Source organism: Biomphalaria glabrata, chromosome 4, assembly GCF_947242115.1.
Source record: "Biomphalaria glabrata chromosome 4, xgBioGlab47.1, whole genome shotgun sequence".
NCBI classification, from domain to species: Eukaryota; Metazoa; Mollusca; class Gastropoda; family Planorbidae; genus Biomphalaria; species Biomphalaria glabrata.
In genome coordinates, this window is record NC_074714.1 from 16,015,297 (window position 1) to 16,032,665 (window position 17,369).

General features: G+C 37.4%; 1 protein-coding gene across 2 annotated transcripts in view; it reads left to right on the top strand.

Annotated features, from left to right (window-relative positions):
• The first annotated feature begins 213 nt into the window (after window positions 1-213).
• Window positions 214-17,369, top strand: part of LOC106067067 (suppressor of tumorigenicity 7 protein homolog) — an 82,522-nt gene continuing 65,366 nt past the window's right edge. For both annotated transcript variants that reach the window (XM_013226170.2, XM_013226171.2), the window contains exon 1: window positions 214-401. In XM_013226170.2, coding sequence (XP_013081624.2) covers window positions 248-401 — 154 coding nt within the window. In that variant the 5' untranslated portion in view covers window positions 214-247. The remainder of the gene's footprint in view (window positions 402-17,369) is intronic.

Sequence of the window (17,369 nt, forward strand, 5' to 3'; positions counted from 1 at the left end):
CGGTTACCTCCCGTAGTACTCAATTATTACTATTATTATTGTTTTTTTTTTTTTTTATATTGGTTTTACCAAATTTTGTTATATATATATATATATTTCTAACTTATGAAGAGAAATCTTATATGTTTTTGTAATCTACAAAAATATTTGAACACATTTGAATGAAGAATATAGATCTAGATTTAGTAGATTGTTTATTTCCAAATTAGTTCGGCAGCATTATTCACTGCGTTAATATGTTTTTGCAATGGCGAGTTTCCTGTCCCGTACATTTGATAAACTTAAATCTTGGATATATGGATTAGGATACACTGGACTTTGGTTATTTTGGCTATTTCTTGTCCTAACGGTCATTTATTTCCTTCGTGTACCACTCAAGCTAAGTGAGAACGTATCATACGGTATGTACCTTTCATTTAAAAGATACACTGGAAGTGATGTAGTGGTCTGTCTTGACTCTTCTTGTTCAGTTGTTGTATGAAATGTATACAATTATAGTATTATACATGTTTAAGTAAACTTTAAGTTACAAGGTTGAATTGATTGTATACATCTTATAGATCTAGAGTCTAGACTATGTACTATGATAACTATATCATATGTTAGTATGAACATATCAACACTTCTCTTGAGACTCTTTATCTTCCTCTCTCTGTTGTAGATGTGTAGTGTTGTTCTGACTTTGTTGTACATGATCATGATACATTTAGATTAGTAGCAACATAGACTATATATTATAAATAAGATGAGGATCATTGTAATGATATGATCAATAAATAATACAATAGACTGAATAGATATAGTAGTGTAGACGTGGAAGATCATAGAGTTTACAGTGTAACACTGCCAACTTGTTGTTCATTGAGTCATTGATACTGTGGCACATCTGGAGGAAAAAAATTCAAAAAAAATTTAGATCTAGGGGCAATCTAGGCTAGGTTCTAATCTAGATCTAGATCTAATAAAGGATAAAAAAAAATGTAGATCTACTCTACAATACTCTACATAGATAATATATATATATATAGATAGATCTATATATTTATATATATATATATACTAAAACGACTGCCAGCATGATATTGGGGCTGGGGGATTTGGTGCTGGGCTATTCTGCTTCACCTGCCATTACTAAGGAAATACTTGTTAGTTTCTTTTCCTCTGCTTAGTTATATATATATGCCTAAATTCAGCTTGTACTCTTGCCCAATCTTAGGTTGGATAGGCTAGACTATTTCAAGGCTGGATCTATATAAAAAAAATTAAAATAACTCATTAAATTAAATCGGTATTGACTAATAAAATACAAAATCTATTCTTTCTATGCCACCTAGACTGGATCTCCTAGAATGAATATATCTAGTATTGCGCATGCTCCACAAAACTCCATTTTCTGCTATTTCTAAAATCTAGAATCTAGTTATATAGTATATTAGATCATATTTCAATGCAAGACCAAAGTTTTACTTGGCATCAAGTCCTAAAATGACACTGGTGTGAATGCATCCTCATTTGGTTTGGACTCATTGTGATGATTATAGATATTTTTTTTTTTTTATGGCAATAATGGCCCACAATGCATTCAATCAGATGAGCAGGACTAACTAATTTCAGAATGGAAGGGAAAACATGTACATATATATACACACACACTTATATATATGTACATTTTATGATTGTCTATGGCCATCTGCTATATATAAAATAGCCTTTATATCTTATTAAACATTTTTCAGTGGATAATATTGTTTTTGTGTACATGTTAAACAAATTACCTCCCTTATCTAGCAAAATTATTAATTATGTAAGTGCTCTCACCTCTCATGGCCATTTTGACCATGCCAAAAAAAAATACAGAGCTGCAATTCAGGTGTGAGAAATAATCCTATCTGTTCTAATCCCACTCATAGCTTAAAAATGAAATGACTTAAATGAAGAAATTGGATGATTAAACAAGCAAAATACAAAAAATACTTTTTAAAAAACATACACACATATTTTTAGTGAAAGAATGGCATAATTACTGCCTTATATCTCATTACAGTAAGATTTATCTCCCTTTTCTATATAAAACAACAACAATTAATTACCACTAATTAACTAAATTATTTTAATGAATAATGTGTTATCATTGACAAAGAATAATATATGCAAAGTTTCACCTTGATTAGAGATAGGGAAATGGGAGAGAATTAACATGTACAAGATTTGTACAAGGCAGCCAAAGTGAGTTGATATATAAGCTTTGTAAATATATATATTTTAATACACATAACTTTTGTTTACAAGGTGTTTGATGTTGTAGGCAGGGCAAAAAATGTTTGATCTAGGACACATAGATTTTATTTCACTTTGTGTTCGGATACATTACAACATTATATATATATCTATATTCATTCAAATGGAGGCAGAGTTTATGGATGTTTATTTTTTTTTCTTGGTCTTACAACCATTAAATTTAAAAATGGTGGCATCTGGCTTAATTTATTTTTTCATTTTCAGTATGGTGGTTTTACTCTAAACTCTATTTATAATTAATATAGATCTGGTTCTCTAGGATTCTAGATCAATCATTATAACATCAATCTAAGATTATTAGGTTTATTAAATCTAGATATGGGTCAAGGTGTTTCTAGACAGATCTCAAATTGTAAGAGTACAATTAGCCCCTTTACTCTATTATTTATATATTTAAATTGAGATGGTTCTAACTTTATATTAAGATCTGACACACACATATATATATATATATATAATATACAAAACATTTTTAAAAGTTCTTTTCCATGATAGACGATTTATGATTGTTTTAATGACATTCCCTTTTACTCCACAAGTTTTCAATATTGAACACTTGATCTCTATTTATTTTTTTTATTTTTTTTGAGTCCTAAATGAATTAAAATAAAATTCTAGATCTTGAAGACTAAATTCTATTATCTTTCACAATGTAGTGTTGTGCAATTTTTTATTGGTCTATGGGGCCATGTTGGTATAACAACAAATAAATACATCTTAATGGTTTAGAAAAAAGAATCAGCATCTGTGACACTGCTTCACTTTTTACAAAGCTTATATAAATATCAGCTCACTGTGTCTGTCTCTCTGGTAAAAAGTTTGTACATGTTATTTCTCCAACACCCAATCTTGGATCAGGCTGAAATTCTGAGAAATTATTTCTTTTAGTGGCAACACAAGAATCAAGAAAAAAATTAACCAATTAGTTATTTAACTATTGGTAATTAATTATTTTGTTTGGTATCTTGAACAAGGGAAAGAAATTGTTCTTGACAAGTGGTAGGATAAGGTGAATAAGTCCCCTTTTAGAGGTAGCCGCTCTAAATTGTAATAAACAATATATAGCTATAAATCTCTCTAGTCATAAGTATCTCACTAGCAGAGTGGTTTGCCCATTGGCCCAAGGAGGCATGAGCCTTGAGTTCAAATTCAGGTCTTCCCCCCCCCCCCCTTTTTTTTTTTAATGCTTTTAAAACACATTTGCTGCAAAATCCACACTGAAGGGATCCCATTCTTCTCCACCACTTCTCCCTAATTCCCTTAACTAGTCCTGAAAAGTGATAGAATTATGGTGTATTGAGAATGCTAAAAGCTTAAATTAGCACAAAATAAAAATGTTTGGTAAAATATTAATGGCACAGGTTTATTGTTGTTCATAAAGATCTATTACAAAGTTGATTACAAGACTGATCCAAACTAATTGATACAATTACACTTCGTATACTTTTTTTTTTTAAAGTATTTTTTAGGTTTTTCTTGCTTTTGTATTTTAGAAGTATCTAATTTAAAAGGTGTCTTTTAAAGTAAAGTACATCATTTAGACATTTTGATCTGTAGGCATATGATGTAAAGATCATCTTTTTTTTTGTCTGATGTTTAAAGAGGGTGTCATGTGGCCAGCATAGCAACTAACGGCTTTGCTTTCCCCAACTGATGCACTTACAGATTAGAGTTTGGCGGACTCATGCATAACCTAAAATCCCAGTCATTACAGAGATTTGAAAGGGAAACCTCTCAGTTCAGAGGCCAAGCGTTTTACCACTCAGCCATCATGCCCCCATGTAGTCTTTTACTATTGTGTACATTTGTTGCATAGATTCGTTGTATTTCCTGATAAGTTCCCTGATCTACTTTATTCAAAAAGTGGAATATTTTCATGTAAAAAAAAGCTTACCATAAATAATTCTAAAACTCAAATGGTTAGCTTTCATAAAACAGTGAGTACCATTGCAGTAGGACATACGAAGCTGTATAAATTCATGAAAATCAGTTTTCAATAGCTTATCAAGTGTTTGAAATCTGAACTGGGGCGTACACAAACGAGACCTGTATTCATACAAATATAGTTCTTCCCCTTTCATTTACACTAAAATAGAAAAATAATGAACTAATTATATTTTTTTAATTTTTTTTTATACACAATTTCTATGATAACTTCATATTATCATAGTATCTAGACGCTATTTGAAAAAGTTTATCAAATGAATGAGTTCAAGATTTAGTTTTGTTCAAGGCAGTGAGTGTACTTCGTCTTTTTTAGTAGGGAGCTAAATTAGTTTAGCTATCCATTTTTCGTTTATTGAATTACCTCCCTTCTACAGTAAACTTAAAAAGGTAAAAGGCCGTGGTGGGACTTACATCTTATGTTTTTTTTTTTTTTTTTTTCTCTAGTCATGTGGGAAATTGGTAGAAAATCTGCTCGGTTACCGGGTGACTTCGACTTTCTTGTAAATTAAAGAATAAAAATAAATAACTACAAGCATGTTACTTACATTTTTATTATTAGAAGAAACACTAATCTCCTTTTCTGTTCGTGCTAAATAAAGGAGACCTATGCTGCCCGCAGACAGTATATTTGTCTGGATCAAGATTTGATTCATCTGTTTTCCACATTGAAGTCCCTTTCTTTGTATTCGACATATTAGTGCGATGCTTTGAAGGAAGATTCTTGTGTACAAGAACATGCAATGACCAGGTCCGTACATTTCCCTTGAAAATGCAGTCATTGTAATTTATTGCCTAGATCTAGTCCAGTAATTAAACTCAGGTCCAAGACTTGGACTTAACATTTCTTCAAGAATAAAAGATGCCCACTTTTTATTTATTTATTTATTTCGATTTTTTTTTTGTTCAATGATCTTAGAGTTAATTGTAAGTCAATGAATGCTTAACATACTAGCGGATAACACTTTTTTGTGTGTGTGGGTTTCTCGTTGATGGTAGAGCCACCCAATTTCGTAATTTTCAGAAAATTCGAATTTGTGTCCTCTACTCCCTGTCTTCTTTCGTTCATCTATGATCACACAAACACTCTGAAATGAACAGTTTCACTATTATTACAGTATGTGGTCATTCGTAATCAGATTAGTCATATAAGGCGCTCGTTTCACTATGACATAAAAACTGATTCAGTTGCAGAGTTACACTTATCAAGTTTGTTCTTGTTTTAAATAAGAAAGTCTTTTTTTTTTTCTCACTCTTGTTTACATATTTATGAAATTTTAAAAAAATGAAATAAATATCATTAAAGGGCTAAAGGTTTGCTTGAAAAAAAGAAACGCATTCTGGCTTGTACTTGAATGTTCGTAAAATATGAAATATGAGTGACAGCTGTCAGAGTTGGTCTTCTTTTTCGAAGCAGTTTTTTTTTCCTCTGTTGTAAAAAAACAAGCCAAACTACTTCACAGTTGCGTTGGGGCTAAGCATTAGGTCTACGCGCGCATATATTCGATTTCTGTCAGGTTTCGCTTGCCCGGCCCTTGTAAATACTTCTTGTTTAAAACGTGTCTTCATTAGATTATCTCATGATGTTTCTTTTCGTTTTCTCATTGGCTTTAACACTAATCCACAGATGAAAATATTATTTGACTTTTTTATGTCACTTGTGCTCTCAAAAACGCCCTAAGCTGTTCAAATGAGTCATAATTATATTTGAATTTGTTATTTTGTACTACAGATTTTCTAAATCAAAAACACAAAGTAGTTTAAGAGTGTAAAAAAAAAAATAATTTGTGTTCCAATACTGGCGTGGAGCTACTTGAAGGCACAGCTTGCACAAAATATAGATCTATCTACTTATAATTAGTATAATTAGTGTCTGAGGGCATAAACCGCATGGGCTGCCCATCAACTTAATGAAGGGGGCTCGGAGCGAGTTCACTTGTGTTTGTTGAGCGCCTAAAGGCAGCAACAGATACCCCATTCACTTTACATTTCCCAAGGGAGATTGAACCATAGTGCAATGAGAAAGCTATATCATGAAAGCTGCGCTATACAAAAGTAAAGCAGGGTCGGCCTTAGGCATAGGCTAACTAAGCAGACGCCGTGCACAGGACTCGTAGCAATGTTTTACTTTCTTGTAGAGAACAAATAGCTAAACTAATGGACAATGTTGTTGGTGTAAACTAGGTTTTAAATACATTGCGTAATTTTATTTTTCATTTTTCACTGCTTTTTTTTAATTTTTCTATTTCATTTGAGGCCACCAAATTCCCTTTGCCTAGGGCCTCCAATTATCTAAGGCCGGTCCTTGAGTAAAGGCACGTGCAATAGATAGGTGCAAATCTGCTTATATATAAATGTTTCAAAGCTGAGAACATCTATTTTAGTAATATGTTTATGACGCACACTAGCGTGAATCAAGGCAAATCTACCGATAAAATGCGAACTCATGAAAAGTATTTTTTGTCGAAATATTTTTGTTCATTTCCACATTGCTGGCTGTACGAAACGATTGGCATGACCCAGTAAGCTCAAACTGTTAACAGTCGTCCATCACAGCGTCAATTGTTGGCAATGCATGATCATATTATCTCAGTTCTTTGAAAGACTAGATACACATTTTGTTGAAGTGCTCGTTTAGATTAAAATTACAAGATATATATTTATATATTTGGGAGTAGCCGCACATTCAGAGTGATATATAATATATATATATTGTCACGGTAAGATAAAAAGATTTGTTGGTAACAAATATGCATTAAATTATAAATTATGGCTTTTATAGAGCGCTACTTTCATACTTATAGCATGCTCAGAGCGCTTTGGTCCAATCTCAGTTGTGGACCAGTTGGGGAGAGGGTATCTAGGAGAAGGTTTTTCTGTGCTGCTTTCAGGCGCTCAGTAAACACAACTCTGCACGATTCGGGTGTCGAACCTCGAGCCCTCTTCATTGCCAAGCCAAGTTCAATCGCACTTAGCCTCTCGACCACGCTTCCCACATATATGGGAATATCACTATATATATTGATTGATTGACTTACAGACTCTCGTCTATTCTCCCATTTGCCGTGGACGAAAAAATACAGAAATGTTAAAGATGTAACTTTTTATCTCTTACCTTGGATCTAGGACAAGTAAGATATCTTCATGATTGAAACCCGCAGCGGTTAAATGTACCATATACGATTCTTTATTTGCAATTTCGACCCAATTTGTTTTTGAACGTCGACATTATAATTAAAAATTATCACTTCCTATTCGCTCCAGCTTATAGGTTTAAGTTTAATTCTACACTACTAAACATGACTTGAAGTCTTTGGCATCTGAAGTACTATTTTATTACGGCTTTCAACTCTATCTACATACATGTTTAAACGGAAGTTTTAACCTCGACCCTAAGATGATTTTTAACACTTGATTAAAAAAAAAGTGATTGTGTTTGAAAACATCAGAGAGCACATCAAATATTTCGATAAAAAGCTGTCAAGTTGAAGCATATTCAAATTCATAGATCCTAAAATTCAAATGTTTGAGGGGCGGGGCGAAGAAAAAAAAAGGCGATGGACGTAGAGAAAAGTGACATAGAGTTCAACTGGCCAGTGTGTTAGGGAGGGCCAATTAAATCGGGCCTTTCTAATTAAATGTAACATATTCTAGAATACACTCGCTAAAAGGGGTTGTTGAAATGCGGGCAGTTTTAGTGAAACTGAAAAAAAATGGGGATGGGTAGTACGGCTGAAGTATTATATGAGGATTTGCAGGATCTAATAAAAAAAAAAGGGCTCAGGTCAAAAAAAATATAATAGAGCCTATTTGTTAAGGTGGAGAGTTGGGGAGGGGGGGGGGGTCGACAGAGAAGTGATACTCGAATTTATGGGCTTGTCCAGTTCAACCTAATAGATACTAGAATTAGCTGGCCAAATGAATGTATGGAGGAGCGTTTAAATTCATGTCATTATATTGTTATAAATAAGTAAAAAAAAAAAAAAATAGCTGTGCCATTATATTATTAGTAAAAAAATATTGGTGGGGTCATGGCAAAATAAACAATATATTGCCTGGGATGGGAACAATGTAACGGATAATGCTAGTATATATATGAATTTTTAAAATTTGCTTTTATTCCGATACAACTTACATTTCAACACAAGGCGTTTTTTTTTTTAAAGTAGGATTAAATAAAGCCTCATTTCCTCTATTTACACATGGGGATGCAAGTCATGACATGACATTTCGTTCCGCCTCTGCATGATCGGTGCAGGTTTTCGTTTTTTTTTTTTTTTTTTTGCAGAATAGCTTTTCTTTTGATGTAGTGCTGTTACTTGGATGACTATATTCACGCGCAAAGCCAATTATTCTCCTTGTTCGCCAAAGACTATTTTTTTTTAAGGAATGCCAAGACATAAGTCATATGTATCTGATGGGATAACTTGTAAATAGTTTCAGATAGAACTAATGTAATCTCGGGTTTCTTTAAAAAAAAAATAAAAAAAAATCGTAATTCTTATCCTGTTAATGGTGGTGCGATGACGTACACGATGTAAATGGTTTGCCTTCTGTTTCTCATTGTCTACATCACCTCTCTCTTCTATCTCTCCCCCCCCCCTCTCTCTCTCTCTCTCTCTCTCTCTCTCTCTCTCTCTCTCTCTCTCTCGGCATTGTTGGGAACAAACGTTTGTAAAAGGAATAACATTGGGGCCCTGGTAGGTCAGAGTGTCCTACATCATGCAATAGAAGGATTGAGGTCGTCAGTCCATAAGGTCAGCCATTTTGAAAACGGTATCCATGCTCTTCCATGGCATCCGGCTTTGTCTGCTGGTTGGTGTCTGTGAAAGGCAATGTAGCGCCTCCAGGAAAGGGAGAAACTGGAAATACGGGGAGAGGGGGGGGGGGCAGATATTGATCGGTCGTCTGACGTTTGTATTGATGTTTCCGGCGGTATTTGAAAATAAGAAAGTGTTAGATTAAGCGTGTTCTATCTAATTGTCACACATTATTTACATTGTTTTAAGCTACATTTGAAAACACATCATGTGGACTTAACGTGTGTCACATGTGTTTTTCGGGGAGTGGGGGGGGGTTGTATTGGGCATTCCTCGTGGAACATAGGGCCTCAGTAAAAACACCCCACTCTCCACGGTCCCTTGCTAGTTTATTAATGGTTTCCCAGCTCTTTCCGGTCCTCTCGGCTTCATCTAGTATACTGCGTCGCTATGTTCAACAACAAAATAAGTACAGACCTTTATCAACAAATGTCTGAGAAATATCTTTAAAATACACTGGTACGACAAAGTAGAAAACACCAAACTGTGGAAGATGAGTGGACAGAAAAATATAGAGGTGCATATCTTAGAGAGGAAGTGGAGATGGATTGGTCACACCCTTAGAAAAGATACCAACAACAGAGCTAGACAGGCCTTAGTGGAACCCCCAGGGAACAAGACTTAAAGGAAAACCATAAAGAACATGGGGCTCAGGGCGTACCTGGGCGGATTTATTGTAATGTTGTTAGTACGAATTATGTCTCTCAACTATATTTATCTACAGAAGTATCATTGTTAATGTCTTGAATTGATTAACGCTAGAATTTATTTTTGTTTAAAATTATTTGGTGTGCTACACCGAACAACTATTTAGATTGTCGATGAGGTATGTGTGTTTTTTTTCAGTTTATTGTTGAATGGCCAGATCACTACTAACATGCTGACGTATTCTTTTTATTATGAATGTAGTAATTCCCAATTCTATCAGATCCCAGGGACATTGACGTTAAAAATCGATTGCTTCCCTTATTAGTTTAACTTGCATCAGTGACAAATGGACGAGTTTAGAAACACTTTTCTTTGTTTGTTGAAAGTGCATTCATTAGTAATAAATGAAACAAGGAAAACACGCACCACTGCCAGGCTGAACCTGCGGGTCAGCCATGTAAATAGAGTCCTCCTAGGGTTACTGTTGCAAAAGCATTATTGGAAGCTAACTGTAACCCTACTTTTAACCCACCATGTATATAATTAATGGTGGTATTAAACAAGTAATATAAAAAAAAATCAATTCCCTTAGGAAGCCGATGGTGGTCTATCATTTCTCCCTCTGTTTATCTCTTTAATGCTTTATTATTGCAAAAAGCAGTGAGCTTTCAACAATCTAGTTCTTCTATTAACAGTGCAGCTAATGATTTGAATAGGGCAAATGTATGTGATTTGAATAGGGCATGTGGGCTGTAACTTCATATCCACATAAGGTGGTCGCAAAATGTTCCTATAGATCTATTTATTTGTTCAACTCTTTTGTTAAAGAAACATTTCAGTCGAGTGCTGTTATTCCTGTTGAAGCCATTAAAAAAAAAAAAGAAATCCAAATTGAATTTTTATGACGATTATCTTTCGAAAAAAATTATAACGGTCAAACCAGAATTTTCATTGTGTTGTCAATTATGTAGTTTTCTTTTTTCCTTAAGATATACGTAAACTTCCCAAAGATATACATAAAATCGTCTAAGACCGTTTTCGAACTATCCGGCCGCCCAGTATTCAACGTGTAGCCATGTAGAAAATGCAAGCGGGTTGTAGGAATTGCAAAGACAAGTGTTTTTCTTCCGAGTTCTTGAAGCTCTTTCTGTTTTTGATCATCACTATAATAAAAGGCCTGTTCCGAGCTCGTGAGGCGGTAGAGAGGTTGAGTTATAGCTCGTTGTGTTTGCTTTGAACAGGTCTTGTTGCTGATTCTGAAGCATTGTCGTCTCGCACCCTGATCGTGGTCATCCATTCGAAATGGGCTTTTGATGGTGTGGGGAAGGGGGGGGGGCGGGAGACTATGACAACAGAGATTTCCCTTCACTCCAGCTTGATCATAAATCTCTCTGATAACAGCCGCTGGTGTGTGTTAATATTTATAAACTGGGCGAATCTAGTGATAGGAAATCGCTTTCGGGAACTTTAGAATCGATTCCAACAATTTCCCCATTTAACTTTAAGCAACGGTAATGTTTAGGTCGCTTATTTTAAAGGACATTTCACAGAAAAGATTTAAGTAGGTAGAGGTATTATTTACGCGTAAGATTTACAAAGTATCTATATACTTACCGATATGATTAGTCAATTCTGTTGTTTTGTTTTTAATTAGTACTATTAACTTACACTTTTTTCTTGGGTGGGTAAATGTTCGGGAAGTCCAGAAACTGGAAACGAAGTTGATAGAGCGTCGCGCTAATAACGCCAACGTCATGGATTCGATCCAATCGCTGGCCAATTTTTTAAATCCATTTTTTTAATACACCCATCAGCTCCGGTCTGATTTTAACATAATGTAGGAATTGATTTGAAAAAGGTACATTTTCTTATTAAAATGTAAGCTTTCTCAATGTCTGATGTCAGATTCGGGCTAATGTATGTGTACCGCTTGACTCATGAAGCGTCTTGATTTGAACTTTTCTTTGCCATTGGAAAATCAAACCTCATATACTAAGTTTCAAAATGGGTTGTCTTTTTTTTTTTATGTCGAATTTAGTTAACCGGACCACACCAGGATGCGAACGTTTTTGGTTCTAATAACCAGCTGGTCCGATTAACGGGATTCCTATGTGTCATTGGGTTTCTTTCGTTTTTTTATGGTTTGGTCCGAATAAGCGGCTGGGTCCGATTAACCGGTGGACCGACTAACCGGATTTATCCGTATTATTCTTTGTTTCGTTTCCTTGTTTATTCCTCCTCCCCCCCCCTTTTTTTTTTGGTTCAATTCTACCATCTCCCCCACTCCCCTTTCTCTCTATCACTAGTTTTAAACCTATCATTTTGTCTGCTTATTCTCAAGCCTTTATCCCACTTTGTCATCATCTATAATTAATGCCACTCCAGTGGGATTTCTTTGCTATGAATTATTTGTTATTTCCTGCTATTACAACGGTCATCAGGCCATAGCTTACACTTGGTGTGAAGACAAGGATGTTGAACAGCAGCTTAGTCCTTTAAATATCAGTGATGACAGTCTATTGCCCGACTCAGCCTATATGCTGTTCATTAAAATATATTAAGTAAAGTTATCATTCTGTTTTATCCATATAGCTTTTTTTAAAATACCTCTATCAAGTCACTCCTTCATGGAGGAATCTGGAGCCGGGGTGGGTGGGCTGACAGCTGATCACACGATTTTCCTAGAAATGTATCAGTTGATGTATATCGCTGAGAAAAGAATTACTTGTTCGATTATGTGGTAGATGTTTTCGGGGCTCATTGATGGGCACTCCTACGAGGTGTCGATGCCAGTGTATTATTTGTTAGCCCATTTTTCTGATGTGGGGCTCTCAATTCTACAAGGAATGGGCGAGCCTTATGGGTTCCATTGCAGCAGAGCTCATTGACAGATAGCAAATGTTGACAAGTGAAATGTGAAGGGATGAATATCTACTAGATAAACATTTTTAATTTCGTTGTTATCAGTGATAAAGCTCATTTATGTCTGCTATTTTTCTGTGACTTATTATTTCACACATATTTTTTAGGACAAGCACGGTGAACCCTCCCCCCCCCCCCCACCCCCACCCCCAAAAAAAAAGCAACACACACACACAAGTCTAACTATCCTATCCCTTCACTATTACTACCAGATTAAATAATTTCTTGCAATCATTGCTGATACTAGATTCTTTAGTTTTCCATGTACATTTATTGAATTGTCTTTTAGCCTCCTAATATGAGTAACAAATTCTTTTTCGTTTCTGACTAAGAGTTTGTGGACGAGTAAAATAAAAAAAAAAAAAAGAAACTTTATAAAAATAGAAATCTTATATTGAGTGAAATTGCATAAATTATTTTGAATCAATCGTGTAATTAATTGTTAGTAGATCTCTCTCTGTGGCATTTTACGTCTCGTGAGACGATCTTTTCCCTTTGCAACTTCTTGCGTGACTAAAGAGGCCAATCCTTGATACACAGCTGCGATCACAGGTTGGGCATATAAAATCACCAGGCGCCGTTGCATTTTCACCCTTCTTTCTGCTTCTGTTGTGTATGACATCTGCAATCTGTGACCCTTCCTTTATGCTCTCTCTCCATGTGGATCTGTCCAGTGCCACCTCTTCCCAGTTGCCAGTGTCGATTTTGAAGAGCTTCATGTCGCGTTTGCATACATCCGTATAACGTAAAAGTGGGCGACCAGCGGCTCTCCTGCCTTCAATTAGATCGCCATACAGGATGTCCTGTGGAAGTCGACCTACTGGCATTCTACGAACGTGGCCAAGCCAGCCAAGGCGTCTGCTGCTGATAACAGAGCGGATGTCCTGGCATCCTGCTCTATGTAGCACTTCCTCATTTGTTATCTTATCTTGCCACCTTATTTTAAAGATCCGCCTTAGGCATCGGAGGTGGAAGACATTCAGCTTTTTTTCCTGCCATGAGTAGGTTGACCATGTTTCACTTCCGTACAGCAAGGTGCTCAACACACAGGTCCGGTAGACTAGGGCTTTAGTACTGCTAGTCAGCAATATGTTGTCCCAGACTCTTTTCTGCAACCGTGACATGGTGGCCATTGCCTTGGCTATCCTGTTGTTTATGTCTTTATCCAGTAGAGTGTTGTTGGATATGATGGAGCCAAGGTAACAAAAGTGATCAACAATTTCTAGTGGTTGGCCATTAATGCTTACTTGAGGTGCAGTGTTTGTGTTTTGGACAAGTATCTTAGTCTTGCTTTGACTGATGTTTAAGCCGAACTTCTGGCAAGCAGCAGATAGTTTGTCAACCATGGACTGTAGCTGAATATCAGAATCAGCCACAATAGCTGCATCATCAGCATACAGGAGTTCCCTGACGAGTAGCTTCCTAACCTTGGTTTTTGCCCGCAGCCTTGATACATTAAATAGTTTTCCAGAGGATCTTGTATGGAGAAACACACCTTCGTTTATGTCGCTGTACGCATAATGCAGTAGACAGGAGAAGAATATGCCAAACAGAGTAGGTGCGAGCACACATCCCTGCTTGACACCACTGCAAACCTCAAAAGGTGCTGATTGGGCTCCATTGAATTTGACAGTACATTTAGTTTCCTCGTGAAAACATTCAATTAACTTCAGTAGTTTGGGAGGGCAACCTATTTTCCTCAGGAGTTTGAAAAGGCCACTTCTGCTGACCATGTCAAAAGCTTTAGTCAGATCGACAAAAACAATGTAAAGGGGTCTGTCTCTCTCTCTAAATTTCTCCTGCAGTAGTCGTAGAGAAGATATCATGTCTATAGTGGACCTACCACTCCTGAATCCACACTGAGACTCTGGGTAGACTCTAGAAGCTATCACTTGCAGCCTGGATAGTGCCACTCTAGCAAAGATCTTGCCCACTATACTGAGGAGAGAGATACCCCTATAGTTGTTGCAATCACTCCGATCCCCTTTGTTCTTGTATATTGTGACTATAGTTGCGTCACGCATGTCCTGTGGGACATGACCTGTTTCCCAACAGCGGCAGAGGAGAATATAGAGTTCAGGGAGCAGGAGTGATTCGTTGACTTTCACTACTTCCACTGGGATACCATCACTCCCAGGAGATTTTCTATTTTTTAAGCAGTTAATGGCTTTTTTGAGGTCACTAAGGCTCGGAAGCTCATCTAGGCATTCCAGTACTGGAAGATCTGGTAGAGAAGCCAGGGCGACATCGTCTACTGTATTCTGTGTGGCATAGACTTCGAGGTAGTGTTCTGTCCATCGTTCTAGCTGCTTGGTTTGATCTGTAATTTTTTCTCCTGATTTGGATAGAAGGGGGGCAGGCTTAGACGCTGCTGGACCCAGGGCCGCTTTAATGACATCAAATAGAGCTTTGCTATTTCCTGAGTGGAGACTGTCTTGGATTCTGTTGCAGGTATCCCTCCAGAAGTTGTTAGCACATTTTCTAGCCATTTGTTTTGCCTCTTTATTAGCACTTTTGAAGGCCTCCAGAGATTTTGGATTAGGCTTTGTCTTGTGAGCGAGGTGTGCAGATCGTTTTTTCTCGATGCAAGGTTCCATATGTGCTAGATTCGCCTCAAACCAGTCTACATTTTTGTGTTTTTGAGGCCCAAAGGCGGTGATTGCCGAACTGTAGATTACGTCTCTTAATTTCTCCCATCTGATCGAGATGTCTTCTTCATCACTTAACGAGGGGATTGAACTGTTCAGGAGCTCGCCAAAGAGTGCACACTTCTCTGGGTCACCTACATGGTTGACGTTAATTCGCCTAGTTCTGGGTTGAGTGGAAGTGTAAGCCTTCTTGAAAAGTAGTTTGATTTTGCTTAGCACTAGTGAATGGTCTGAGTTGCAGTCCGCACTATGGTATGAACGGGTGTGGATGACACTTTTCAGATCCATCCTTCGGGTGATGCAGAGGTCAAGCTGGTGCCACCTTTTTGAGCGTGGGTGCTGCCAAGAGACTTTATGGCGTTCCTTGCCAGAGAAGAATGTATTTGTTACACACAGTTCATGAGAGCTACAGAACTCAAGTAGCCTTTGGCCATTGTCATTTATTTTGCCAACACCATGGGGTCCCAAGCATTTTGGCCATGCATCATTTCCATCACCAACACGGGCATTAAAGTCTCCATTTATATAGAGGTGCTCGGACTTTGGAATACTTTTAATTACGTCCTCTAGAGCTTGAAAGAATCTGTCTTTGTCCTCTTCTGGTGCAGCAAGGGTTGGTGAGTAAGCACAGATTATATTAACTTTGCCTTGCGGTGATGCAAATTTCATGTGTGCTACTCTTTCATTGCCAATGGGAAACATTGCAATGCAGGGGACGAGACTGTTTCTTATTGCAAAGCCGACGCCATGTATTCTAGGGCTTTGTTCTGGTTTTCCTTGCCAGTAGAATGTATAGTTGCTTTCTGTAAGAGATCCACTGTCTGCCAGTCTGGTTTCTTGCAGGCAGGCCACATCAATGTTTAGTCTGCTGAGTTCTCTGTCGATGATAGCTGTTTGTCGCATGTCGGTGACGAGTTCAGGGTCAGTATTGAAGCCAGGACACATTGTCCGTATGTTCCAGCTTGCTAAACGCATTAATGTTGAGGGTTTTCTTTTCATTTTATTTGCAGGTGCGGGTGAGCAGCTTGCTTTTTGATTTTGTCTTAGCACCAAGCACCCAGTGGTGCGGCAAGCTGTGGCGGGATAGCACTTTATTGTCCGAGGGCTGCTCGGCTTAAGGCAGGCAGTAGCTATCCAGTGAGGCTAAAAAGCCCCTCCTACCGTCAAGAGTGGTCCCTGGCGTTCCAGCTTACGCCAATCAGCTAGGAACTTATCACCGGTAACTACCACTCTCCGTGTTTTTTCAAAGACATTACTGTCAGAGATGGAGTGACCTCTCCATTGCTGGGGGAAAGCCTGGGCGGTAAATTTGCGAGTGCTGGGCTGCCCACACGTCAGCACCCGCCTCTCTTCCATACTGACCGGGTCCAAAGGGATGGCAAGCCATCACAATTTGGGGACAGGTGGCTGCAGGAGTTTGCCAGAGAGCAGTAGTCTTACTACTGTCCCCCCGCCTACGGGGCTCCAGGACCGGATTTTCTGTTAGGGTTTACTCCCTTAGCCTTAGACCTTACAGGGACACACACACAAGGCAGTGCGGCTATTGACCTATAGCTAGGGGTTTGGTTTGTGGGCAACAGGGCGTGTCCGCACGCCGACGGGCCATGCCTGCCTCACATCTTGGGGCCAAACCTCCTCCGAGACCCTTGCAGTTTAGCCTGAGGCTAGATCTAACACTAATAAACTTGTACGATTGGGAATATTTTTATTAATTGTCTTTGTTTAAAGCAACGTTTATGCTCATATCATGCTCACTACGCTGTGCTCCTATCCCTGTTGTGGACTAGTGGGGCGGGAGAAGGGGTATCTGGGAGAAGGTTTCCGTGCTGCCTTTTCAAAAATAATTATTTATAAAAAGGAGCTCGAGTCCGATTTTGAGCTTGAGCCTCCATGTTGGAAGGCCGACTTCTTAGCCACTGAGCTATTCAAGTAATTATAAAAGTAGAAGGTTTTATAGTCTATTGTTAGTTACACAAATTTAGCGAACACCCTAATTCTCTTAAGAAAAGAATGCTTATCGCTGCTTTGCTTAGTACGCCCTAATGTCTCTATATAAAACAAAACTAATTAATTAGGACTAATTGATTGA